The sequence below is a fragment of the Alligator mississippiensis genome, chromosome 2 (assembly GCF_030867095.1).
Source record: "Alligator mississippiensis isolate rAllMis1 chromosome 2, rAllMis1, whole genome shotgun sequence".
NCBI classification, from domain to species: Eukaryota; Metazoa; Chordata; order Crocodylia; family Alligatoridae; genus Alligator; species Alligator mississippiensis.
In genome coordinates this window covers 257,034,918-257,047,985 of record NC_081825.1, presented here as the reverse complement: position 1 = coordinate 257,047,985, position 13,068 = coordinate 257,034,918, and the positions used below count along the sequence as shown (strand labels likewise).

The 13,068-nt window shown below is 45.3% G+C and overlaps 1 protein-coding gene across 5 annotated transcripts in view; it reads left to right on the top strand.

Annotated features, from left to right (window-relative positions):
- The window catches only part of RALGAPA1 (Ral GTPase activating protein catalytic subunit alpha 1), a 223,614-nt gene that overhangs the window by 51,543 nt on the left and 159,003 nt on the right, over positions 1 to 13,068 (top strand). For all 5 annotated transcript variants that reach the window (XM_019488741.2, XM_019488740.2, XM_006258745.4 and 2 more), the window contains exons 13-15: positions 4,045 to 4,193; positions 6,556 to 6,685; positions 10,863 to 11,100. In XM_019488741.2, coding sequence (XP_019344286.1) covers positions 4,045 to 4,193; positions 6,556 to 6,685; positions 10,863 to 11,100 — 517 coding nt within the window. The remainder of the gene's footprint in view (positions 1 to 4,044; positions 4,194 to 6,555; positions 6,686 to 10,862; positions 11,101 to 13,068) is intronic.

The window sequence follows — 13,068 nt, the reverse complement described above, 5'->3', positions numbered from 1 at the left end:
TTTAGTACAAATAAGAAACTTCTCTATAATAATATATAAATATAATATACCTCCAGCACAGTAAAATCTCAGACATCTGTGTATACACAAAATGTGCTAGTGGATTGTTGTTTTTATTTATTTATTGTGAATCACAACAAATCAAAGAAATATTCCCAACTGCACTGAGAAATTCTACTTGCTGTGTTGGCCAGGTATATATTCTTTCATGTTGTACAGAAAAATAAACCTGATATCTGTCTTCTATTTGGAACTTTATCAGTCATTCAGTTCAAATTCACAGCATAGTCATGTCACTACTCAAGAGATTGGATCATATATCAGAATTGGCACTGAGCTGGAGCATGGCTCTCCTGGAACCAAACAAAGTTAATATTGATATTGAAATGCTCATTGTGGAGCATTGTTGTATATCCGGTGCTTAAAGATTACAATCTCCTTATCTTCTGCTTTCTAAATTTTCACTATTGCTATTCATTTGTGGAATTTGTATTTAGCTTGGTGTGTTTTTTTGTTTGGGTTTTATTCCTTTTTTAATGGCCAATCAAGACTTATTTTCCATTTTCTTTAGAATTAAAAGTAAATGTGTAGCTCACTGATATTTATTATGGTTCTGGCAGTGTGGACAGAGCCATGGGAATATAGAGATAGTAACACAAGGTCCCATGCTAAGTGGTGAGGGCATCCAGTTGTGGAAATGTCCCCTATCTCCAAAATACAGTAATGCTACCATCACTTTCAGGCACACTGTGTGGTTACAATACAGCAGTTCTGTGTGGCTCCCTTGAACTGTTGGAGCCTTACAATAGACAGGAGTGGTTTTGTGCAATGGATGTGCTCCCATCCTCCAGTTTGAAGAGAGACGATTCACCATCAATATGCCTGCTGGGGGACGGGGGGACTAATGCCACTGCTGGCCCGCTGAGCAATCCTTGCAAAGCCAGCAGGTCAAGGCACTTAAGGGAGCCCACCCCTGCCCCAGCCCTGGTAAAATCTGTGGGCAAGAAAGGAGCCCCCCAGGGGGCACTTGCTTGCCTGTACACAAATGCCAGGAGCTTGGGGAATAAGCAGGAGGAACTCATCCTCCTGCTCAATGCAAATAATTATGATGTCATAGGGATAACAGAGACCTGGTGGGACTCCACCCATGACTGTACCACGAGTATAGATGGCTATACACAGTACAGGAGGGATCGTGTAGAGAAAAGGGGTGGGGGTGTAGCTCTCTATGTTAAGGAAAGCTACACGTCCCTGCAAGCTGATATTGGCGACCAGGGTGGACGGCTGGAGACCCTCTGGGTTAAAATCCGTGGAGAACACAGCACAGGGGACACAATGGTGGGAGTCTACTACAGACCTCCCACCCAAAGTCCTGAGCTTGACCAGGAGTTTGCCCACGAACTGGCTGAGGCCGCATGCTCCAGGACCATGGTTGTCATGGGTGACTTCAATTATCCGGACATCTCGTGGGAGGATCGCCCAGCAAAATCTGAGCGATCGCAAAGCTTCCTGTCGTGTGTGGATGACCTCTACCTGACTCAAGAAGTCTATGGGCCAACGAGAGGCAAAGCACTGCTCGACCTGGTACTGGCTACTGGGGATGACCTAGTCGGGGACCTAGTGATTGATGAGAAGCTGGGTGACAGCGACCACGAACTGATCACCTTCACCATCCGCCGAAAAGCTGGCAAGTCAGTCAGCAACACGGAAGTCCTTGACTTCAGGAAAGCCGACTTTGACAAGCTTAGGAGGCTTGTCAGTGACGCCCTAAGGGACCATGACCACGGGGCGAGGGGAGTTCAAGAAAAGTGGTTGCTCCTCAAGGGAGCGATCCTCAATGCACAAACTAAGTCTATTCCATCTCGGAGGAAAGGCAGCAAGAGGGCACAGCAGCCCCCCTGGCTCTCCAGGGACCTAGCAGACCTCCTGAGGCTAAAAAGAAAGGCGTACAAAGGATGGAGGATGGGAGTCACCTCCAAGGAGGATTATTCTGCACTGGTCCGCTCCTGTAGGGAGCATACCAGGAAAGCCAAGGCTGCAACTGAACTCCAACTAGCTTTGAGCATCAAGGACAATAAAAAGTCCTTTTTCAGACATGTGGGGAGCCGGAGGAAAAGCAGGGGCAACGTTGGACCCCTGCTGAACCAGATGGGGCAACTGACAACTGACGCCCAGGAAAAAGCCAACCTATTAAATAGGTACTTTGCGTCGGTCTTTCATCAGTCCCATGGGATGCCCATGCCTGCTATGGGACAGGGAAGTCCGGGTGAGGGTGATCCCCTGCCCTCCATTGATGCTGACTTCGTGAAGGAACATCTTGAGAAGCTGGATACCTTCAAGTCAGCCGGCCCTGACAATCTTCACCCCAGGGTACTCAAGGAGCTAGCGAGCATCATAGCCCAGCCTCTAGCACGGATCTTTGAAAACTCTTGGCACTCTGGTGTAGCGCCCGAAGACTGGAAGAAGGCCAGTGTGGTGCCTATCTTCAAGAAAGGGAGGAAAGTGGATCCGGCTAACTATAGGCCCATTAGCCTGACTTCTATCCCGGGGAAGATCTTAGAAAAGTTTATTAAAGAGGCCATCCTTAATAGACTGGCCGACACCAACATCTTAAGGGATAGCCAGCACGGGTTTGTTGCGGGTAGGTCTTGCTTGACCAATCTCATTTCCTTCTACGACCAGGTGACCTATCACCTGGACAAGGGAGAAGAGATTGATGTCATATATCTTGACTTCAAAAAAGCCTTCGATCTGGTTTCCCATGATCACCTCTTGGAGAAACTGGCCAATTGTCGCCTTGGGTCCTCCACGATCCACTGGCTGGAAAATTGGCTCCAGGGTCGGACCCAGAGGGTAGTAATTGATGGAAGTCACTCATCGTGGTGTCCTGTGACCAGTGGGGTCCCCCAAGGCTCTGTCCTTGGACCCATACTGTTCAACATCTTCATTAATGATGTGGACACTGGAGTCAGAAGCGGACTGGCCAAGTTCGCCAATGACACCAAACTTTGGGGCAAAGCATCCACACCAGAAGACAGGCGGGTGATCCAGGCTGACCTGGACAGGCTCAGCAAGTGGGCGGACGAGAATCTGATGGTGTTCAACGCCGATAAATGCAAGGTTCTCCACCTTGGGAAGAAAAACCCGCAGCATCCTTATAGGCTCGGCAGTGCTATGTTGGCTAGCACTATGCAAGAAAGAGACTTGGGGGTCATCATTGACCACAAGATGAACGTGAGCCTGCAGCGCGATGCTGCTGCTAGTAAAGCGACCAAAACGCTGGCTTGCATCCATAGATGCTTCTCAAGCAAATCCCGGGACGTCATTCTCCCTTTGTACTCGGCCTTGGTGAGGCCGCAGCTGGAGTACTGCGTCCGGTTTTGGGCTCCACAGTTCAAAAAGGATGTGGAGAAGCATGAGAGAGTCCAGAGAAGAGCCACGCGCATGATCAGAGGTCAGGGAAGCAGACCCTACAACGACAGGCTGAGAGCCCTGGGGCTCTTTAGCCTGGAAAAGCACAGGCTCAGGGGTGATCTGATGGCCACCTATTAGTTTATCAGGGGTGACCACCAGTATCTGGGGGAACATTTGTTCACCAGAGTGCCCCAAGGGATGACGACTAGGTCGAATGGTCATAAACTACTACAAGACTGTTTCAGGCTGGACATAAGGAAGAATTTCTTTACTGTCTGAGCCCCCAAGGTCTGGAACAGCCTGCCACCGGAGGTGGTTCAAGCACCTACATTGAACACCTTCAAGAGCAAACTGGATGCTTATCTTGCTGGGATCCTATGACCCCAGCTGACTTCCTGTCCTTTGGGCAGGGGGCTGGACTCGATGATCTTCCGAGGTCCCTTCCAGCCCTAATGTCTATGAAATATATGAGAGAAGAAACTAGTACATATGCGTCTTTAAAGAAGGCTGTGTGATAAGTTAATGTTTCTATGCAGATTTAAATTTCTTGTTTTCTTTCAGAATTCCTGACCAGATTGCTGAAAACATTAGCTAGCTTTAAACTAATTAATTTCTCTCTTCTTTTTTTAGGTTTTTATAATCAACTCTTCAAATATATTCTTTCTTGAACCTGCAAATGAAATGAAAAATCTTCTGGATGAGCACACTGATATGTGTAAACGCATTCTTAATATCTACCGTCACATGGTGGTGCAAGTAACAATGGACAAGAAAACTTGGTAAAAACCTCATATTTTAATCTTAAAAATTTAATAAGCAAACCAAAAATGGACTTATTAAAAATAAAATAGTTTTAGTGGGAATTCTCCAAACATGTCAGCGTTATGAGTGATTGTTGGAGGTGACGAGCTCTTGGAGTCCCCCTGAAAGACCATTCAGATAAGCCTAATTATTATGACAAGTGACCATGGACATTAGCAGCCTAGCTGGAAGATGAGTCGCTAGTGGAAGGAACAGGGAAGCCCTCTGTATGAAAATTTATTGGGAGAGGTATTGGTTAGATTTGAGAAGCAGAAACAAGCAGCTGCTAGGATCTTCCTCCAGAGGTACTGAAATGACTGAAGGCAGACACCTGCTCTGATTGCTCACTCAAGACCTGTAGGGATATAAAAAATGTTATCAGTGTGTTGCCTTTGAGGCTCCAAATGGATTCTCTATGAAGACCATGACATTCTCTGATCTGATCTGCATTTGGTAAGATAGAGACCATATGTTTTGACATCCCATTCTCTGGCCTCAAATCTGCTAGCAGCTAGACTTGGTACTTCCTGGCAGAGGACAAGAGCTGAGTTGCAATAGCTGGGGAAGCCAGCTTCACCACTTGTGGAGGAGTTACAGTTGGGTTTGGATACATAGTCTACTACTAATCTTGCTGTTTTATGATGATGATTTCTCCCCCCTCCTCCCCCTCCACCAGGAGTGTTTGGGGTTTGCTGTTACCTATGACCCACTGCAGCTTATTTTTGGGGAGGAGGTGCTTGAACTTTTTCAGTTCTCTTCTGCTCCATTGTTGGTGCCCCAACAGGTCTTGTCCAATTGTTCTAGCATTTGATAAATGGAATTTCCAAAAGTGTCTGCCATCCAGACTGTTTGCCTGCAGCAGCTATGATGAGAGAACAATGCACAGATCCTTTTCTGGTATCCCCATTTGGGTGGGACTGGAGTGATATTAATCAGAATATGCAACTATGTTCACATGTCTAATTCCTTTAATTGTTTGAGTTGTGTTTGGTTGCTTGCCAATGTTTCCAGAGTTCTTGGTAAGTAAAGCTAATAATAGTACTTCACAAGTGAAATCTGTGGTTGTCTTAGCTTCCTAGTGCAAATGTGGGAGTAAAATTAGAGATCTATCAATACAGTTAGTTATCAATAGATAATCAATTATTTATTGATAATGAATTGTAAGTTTTCATCACTGTGTAACATTTTAAAACAAATTCTCAGCTAGTGCTACTGAACTCTGACTACAGATAAGCCACTCTTTAAAGGTGATAGAACATATTTATTCATTATCATGATGCCAAACACTGTTTTGGTGCAAAAATGTAGTCCATGCAAAGGTTAGAAATATTCATCTAATTACCATATTTACTTTAATCTAAGACCACCTGAATTAGAGAGAGCCCCCCCCACCAAGTAATTAGATTCTGTGCTTGGAAAATTATAAATATGTTCTGATTTTTCCATGTATTGCATCTACGTATTGGGTGGCTGTCTTAAATTCATCCCCCAAAGCAGGAGCTAGAGCAGGGGCGGGCAATTATTTTGGGTGGAGGACCGCTTACTGAGTTTTGGCAAGTCATCGAGGGCCACATGATAGGCAGCTAGAGGCAGATAAATATTAATTTTGTAAAATTTTTAGGGGCCCCATGGGCCAGATAGAATGGCCTGGCATCTGGCCCCTGGGCTGCATTTTGCCCACCCCTGAGCTAGACGCCAGATTCCTGCTGCTGACCTCCTCTAACTGTGTCGTGTCGTTCCTCCCTCCCCCAGCCTATCCTGTTATGGCCTGTCATTTGTCTCCTGTCCCCTCATCCCCCTTCCCCCCCCCCATGTCTGTGCCTACTCCCTTGTTGCCTGCCTCCCCTTCCCTTTGTCTCCCTAATGCTCCTCCCAGCTATGTACTGTGAGTCTTCTCTGCAGTTCCCCCACTATGCACCCCATCATCTCATGCTTCATGAGCTACCTTAGCCCGGGACAAGCAGCAGCACAGCTCCAGGCTGGCACTCTTAAGATGATTTTTTTTTCCTCACAGTGATTGGGGGGGGGGGGGAATAACCTCATTTTGGATTTGAGTAAATATGGTAAAACTTTGACATTAAAGGCCTTCAGGAGCAGGTGATAAGGCTTAGCACACTTGAAAGGGAACTAGAGGAAACAGACTTCAGAAAATGAGAGACAAGAATAGTAGACTTCTTAAAATACAACATGTAAAGCTTTTTTGGACTCTTATCCTCGATGTTAAAAAAAAAAAAAAAAAAAAAAAGAAGTATTGCCAGAAAGAAACAATGTGAACTGTCTTCTATAATAAGGAACCTAGTTTAAATATTTACCAAAAAATAACTCTGATATTTTTTACAGGGAACAGATGCTGCTTGTGCTGCTCCGGGTCACAGAATCTGTGCTGAAAATACCACCCCCAACTTTCCTGCAATACTATGGAAGAAAGAATTCTACTTTAGCAGGAAGACTTGCAGGACCTCTTTTCCAGGCAATTAAATACAAATTTGATATGAACTTAACTAGATCAAAAAAACTAGATATAACAGAACTAGTTGACCCATTTGCCATCCAAGACCAGATTTGAGAAGTAATTGATTACCTAAATTACAGTATTGAGAATGTTGCAGATTAAGGGACATGTAATATCTAATATGACTATTTCTATGTAGTAGCAGGCTGACAACTATTTTTGTCAGTCACTCGGATATGCTATTATTGCATTTAGACTTGAGTTAAATATGTATAACAGAAAGAGATCTTAGCTAACACTGTTGGTAGCTATGCCCTGAAGAATAAGTTAGCTTGCTAAATTACTCTTCTCATTTAGCTAAAACATACCTGTTCTCTAGCCCTTTTATAACTTCACTGATGAGATCGTTTTAGACACTGAAGTTGTGCTTACTCTGTATTTGCTCCTACATCTTCACTCCATGCAATAGATATCACTGCAGCTTTTCTGTATTGTTCAGAACAGTGGTTTCATAGTAGGTAGGGTCGGAAGGGACCTGAGCAGATCATCAAGTCCGACCCCCTGCCCTGGGCAGGAAAAAATGCTGGGGTCAAACAACCCTGTAACCTGTCTAGATCTAGTTGCAGCCTGTCCCTCTCCTCCAGCGTGCCCACTTTTCCCCACATCTTAGTGTCACCCAGGAATTTGAACAAGGTGCTTTTCACCCCCTTGTCCAAGTCGCTGATGAAGATATTGAACAGTGCAGGCCCGAGGACCAAGCCCTGGGGGACCCCACTGCCCACATCCCTCCAGGTCAAAAAAGACCTGTCCACCACCACTCTCTGGGTGCAGCCCTCCAGCCAATTTGCGACCCATCTGACCGTGTGAGCATCGACGCCACAGTCGCCTAATTTCTTAATGAGAATGGGGTGAGAGACGGTGTCAAAGGCCTTCCTAAAGTCTAGAAAGACTACATCCACTGCGACACCTGCATCCAAGGATTTTGTGACCCAGTCACAGAAGGCCACCCCATTGGTCTGACAGGACCTGCCTCAAATTAACCCATGTTGGTTGCCCCTAAGCATGATCTCCCCTGCTGGCCCCTTGCAGATGCGCTCCTGGATAATTTTTTTAAAGAGCTTCCCCAGAACCAAGGTAAGATTAACGGGCCTGTAGTTTCCTGGGTCCGCCTTCCTCCCTTTCTTGAAAATGGGAACCGCATTGGCCCTTTTCCAGTCCTCTGGCACCTCGCCAGAGCACCACAAGTGCTCGTAAAGCCATGTCAGGGATCCCGCAATGACCTCTGCTAATTCCCTTGGCACTCTGGGGTGGAGATCATCAGAACCTGCTGATTTGAACACATCTAGACCCACCAGAAGTTCCCTAACTAGGTCCTCACTGACCCTGGTCCTGGCAGCACCTCCCCTGGGTCTGTTGGGGATCCCAGTGGGGGGATGCCCTGGTCCCTGCTCAAAAAGATGGAGGCAAAGGTTCCCAACCCTTTTTATACTGTGGACCAGCACGGGAGCAGGACGGGGCTTAGAGCCAGCTGCCTCCCTCCCAGAGCTGCCCCATCTCCCTGCTTTAACCCCACATGCGACTTCTGGCAGCGGAAGCCACTCGTCCAGGCGGACAGACGGGGTCCGAGCTTGGGGCTCGTATCACAACCTGGCAACCAACCCTTCCCAGTGGTTGGGAACCTCTGGTTTAGAACATGGAGTACAATGCAGGCTGCTTCAAGACACCAGTGGGTAACCCAGGCAGCAATTTAAATTGTGTAATATTATTGGCAAACCCTATACGTTCTTATGAAAATTAATTAAGCACTCCTGCTACTTCCTCTTGGAACACTGAGCCTCAGTGTGTGACACTGTTAGTATCTAATTAAGGCTAGTTAAATTGTAATTCAGTGTCCTGCCACAAGCAGTTAATCAAGTACCTCTCTGCATTTGGTCTGGCAGCTTCTTAAATTACTTAAGTACTCTCTACCCAGTCCTGCTGTAAATTAAGCATACTTTTGCACACTACAGAGTTTTAACTCCATGCTTAAAGCTCCCCTGTGGTGATAGAACCCTTCCCTTGTAGCAGAGCAAGGTTTCTGCTGCCATCTTGCAGGATTAGCCAACCAGTGGGCATTTTGGCGAATTATTTATCAACTAAATCTGCCATACATGGCCTAGATTGTACCAAGATTCCAAATGAAGACTATTAATTTTACTCTGGAAAATGGTGGGTTATAAACAGTAAAGGAGAGATCAATCATTTTTCTTTACAAGGAAAGTCAGTTTGCTGACCCGTTAGAGATGTCTGTTGCTAGATGCTTATATCTTTTCCTTGTGAGAAAACTAGTCTTTTTTTTTTTTTTTTTTTTTTTTGTGGGAAAGCAGAGTATTAATACTGTTCTTTAAATCAGGCCAATATCAGATTAATTTTAAGTATGTTTTATGGACTAGACTCGCGTATGACAACAGGCTAAAATTATTTAGGAGCTCAGAGTTACAATTCAATAAAGAGTTGGTATGGTCTGGTCAAGTCTTCCCTTGTACAATCACCATTTTGTTGCAAGTGACTCAGTTGTTGGACCCTGAATGCTTCTAAGCAGCTTTGTACTGTGTGTCTAGCTTTGGATCTTCAAGGCACACTTCTGTCTTAGTATCCTTGTATGACACATGTTGTTTGACTCTGCAGCCCAGCCATCTCAGGCCTCATCACAGACCTCCAGGCACCTGTTATCTCCAGATGGCATATGAATGCTTTTCTGGAGTTTTATTGCTATAGGCACTCTTTGCTTGCAGTTTTAATTCCTTTGGGCACAGCATGGTAGGAAAGCAAAGAATAAGCCTTAGCAAAGACATTTCTTACCCACAGTGATATTGCTATTTTAAAAAATTCAAGTGACAGATTATGGGGGAGGGGAAGCAAAGGTCCTAAAATTCACCCTGTACTAGTCAGCTCTCAATCCATCTGCAATGCTTTGTTAGGATTTCCAGGTAGACAGAATTCCTTCTGCCACTTTCTCTTTTGCCCTCTCCATTCCCTGTGGTCATGATCATCTCACAGAGCTTCAGAGCAGCTAACTTTTTCCTTAGTGTTCTCTCTGTTTCCAGCTTGAAAAAGCTAATCCTTCCTAAATTAGGCTTCTACCTGGGCAGAAAATTCACGGTTCTAAATCGGGTGTCAGCACCCTATGGCTTATGGACGAGAAATGGCCCACAAGAGTCCAGTCCTGCATGGGACAGCACAGAGGTCAGATGCACACAGCTGCACTGTGCTGCCCATCTGCTCTGCAGCAACCTTCTCTGCAGCCCTCCCTGCTGTTGTGTTATGTCTGTGTCTACCCTTGCTGCAGAACTTGTGCCTCTCCATTGCCCATGGGGTTGGGGATCAGCAACAAGTATAAGTGCAGACAACTTGGGTGCTCTTGGGGAGTGGAGATTTGAGGCCTACAGCAAAGGGCTGAGTTGGAAGCAAAGACCCATGACAGCAAAACATTGCCCAAACCCTGTTCTAAGGAGTAGAGCCAGTAGTAGAGTCATTCAAAGTTGGTGTCACATATTGCTGTTACAAAGTCTTCTCTGTGCATGCAGTTTGGGGAATATCTCACTACTTTTAAAAAGAGAAGAAATAAACTATGAAGGAAGTCCAAACTACACTAAAAATGGTCATATAAACCTGTTTAATATTACATGTAAGTTATGAATGTCTGTTATGAATCATAGATGTAGTTAACCATGTTAGTTTGAAATCAAGTAGAAGGCAGGGTAGGTATGCACATTGCAGACTGACTAAAGTAGATATGTAACACAAGCTTTTTTGGGCTAGAGCTTATTTCATCAGATGCTGTCTGATGAATTGAGCTCTGACCCATGAAAGCTGGAGAGAGAGCGAGAGCTCTACTTCAGTTAGTCTGTAAGGTACAAATATATCCTGCCTTTTATTAATCATACCAGTCTGTTTCTACAGCTAAATAATTTAACATACTGCACAGCTATGAATGGGAATAAAAACATTGTAAACAAATGCTTAATCACATGAGAATCCACGTAAGATTTGTGCATGACTGTTGCAAGGAGGGGCATTATTAGCACTGCATAGAAATACCTGTGACTGATAATAGAGAGGTTATTTCTGCTTTAAAACTATAATGTTTGAATGCTTTTCTTTTGCCTTATGTTGGGAAGCCAACTATTATCACTTTAATTATTTATTCTTTTAGACGCTTATAGTAGCCTGGATCAAAGCAAATCTAAATGTGTACATCTCCCGAGAACTTTGGGATGACTTGTTGTCAGTAATGTCATCTCTGACATACTGGGAAGAGCTTGCCACTGAGTGGTCACTGACTATGGAGACACTAACTAAAGTATTAGCTAGAAACTTGTATAGCCTGGACCTCAGTGACTTACCATTGGATAAATTAAGTGAACAGAAACAGAAAAAGCACAAAGGCAAAGGTAAGAAAAAACTTATTGTTTGACTGATTTTAATTCAAGCTGGGAAGGTGGGACATTATGAGCACACAGTCCTGTATACATTTGAGGAGGCAACATGGCCTTACGGATGGAACACTGGACTGAAACTGGGGAAGTCTGTGTTCCCTTCCTAGCGCAGCAATTGACCTAATGAGTGTGGATTCTGTCCAGTCACTTCTGTGTGTCAATTTCCATATCCTTAAGACTGGGATAATGATATTGATCACTTTTGCAAAATGGTTTGAGATCTGATGATGAACAGCTTTATTACAGGTTGGTACTATAGATAGAAATCTGTAATGAGCATTCAAAAATCATGTTTTTTTCCTACTCTGCTTGCTATCTTACAATTCTGATTGATATGATTGTTCAAAAGAAAGAGGAAGATGCTTGTTTATAAAAACTCTGGATATTAATGAGAAATTATGTATTCTGATATTTGCTTCCCTTTGGGAGGGTAGAGATGCATGTTCCTGTTTCCCTTTAGTATTAAACACATTTTTTCCACCTCCAAATTCTGCTTCTGAGAATTAGACTCCTTCAGAGGTGCAAGGAATATGTTGTTTTCATTGGTGTTCTATATCATGTAGATGGGAGAAATGCAACATATCTTCTTAAACTTGTCCATTAAAATTACTCCAGAGCTTACCTTGTCTGTCTTTTACAGTCTTCTCAGGCCCCATTAATCAGCAGGGATCCTGGTTTCTTCTGTTTAAAAACCTCCCAAAATTCTCTGATGTTTAAAAAACACAAATCCTACTCTCCGAAATCCTCTGACTACTCCCCCCCCCCATATGCATTTTCCAATGATTAAAATGAAACACCACTGTAGAGAGATCAATTGATTGATTGATCGAATAGTAGGGGTTCACTGATACCGATTTTGAGGACTGATACCGATAGCTGATGTTTAAGGAGGCATATCGGCCAATACCAATCTGTCACTGGTAGGTGTTGTAGGGCTTCAGCCCCTTCTTGATAGGCGCCTTGCCCCCAAGTGATGTCAGGGTGAGATTGGGCTCTGGTGCCACCTAGATGGTTCGGGTGCTGCTCCTACTCTCCCACCACGTCTTTGTTCATTATTGGGGAGGCAGTTCCCTGCAGGTGGCCCTAAGCCGAAGGGGTCTCGACCCTGGTCTTTCTTCATGGGGCTCCAACCTCCCCTTTACCCCACCCTTACCACATCCATGGCCTGGGCAAATGCTGTACCCCGCAGGTCTTCCCCTGGATGATCTTGCCTCATCCACGCCGCCCGCCTCGAGATGGGTCCAGTTTTCACAGCCAGTAAAATCTTCCCCATGGTCGGTCCCTCAACTTCAGGCCAGCTCAGGCAACTAAACCTGCCCCAGCTTGGGGCTAATTGTAACTAAACACTCAACTGAAAGTGTCCAGCGTCTGCCAACAGGCTCCTAGGATTCTGTCTCCCAGTGCCCACTCGGAGGGGGAAGGGGGGTGGGCATAGGCGGCACATCAGGCAATGAAGGGGAGGCACCTACCCCCTGAGATTTCTGAGCTTTGGGCTGGTGCCGCCTCTGTGTCCCAGTGGGCAGGACCCAGTGGGGGAAGGAGTACCATGCCGCCATGGCCACCAAGGTGAGGTGCAGCAGTGACAGGGAGTTGTGTCCCTCACTGCAACTGAGTGGGCAGGGGGCATGGTCTGGCCAGGGTACAGCCCAGTGCCCCACCCTCCTGATGCATTGCCTATGCCCCCGAACCCTTGCCATTATCTATGCCCCTTCTCACCCCATAGATTTACCAGGAGGGAGCTGCTCTCCATTACACTGCCTGGCTGCCATGTGCATGTGGCGCCCCCTACCCCCTGCATCCCACTCCCCCAGCCCCAAGCAACCCATTGCAGCCTGGAACTCTGCCAGCCTGCAAAGGGAAACCCACAGTTTCCCACATTTTTTTTCCTTTAAAGAAGAAAATCTACCTTTTGCCATGTTTTTT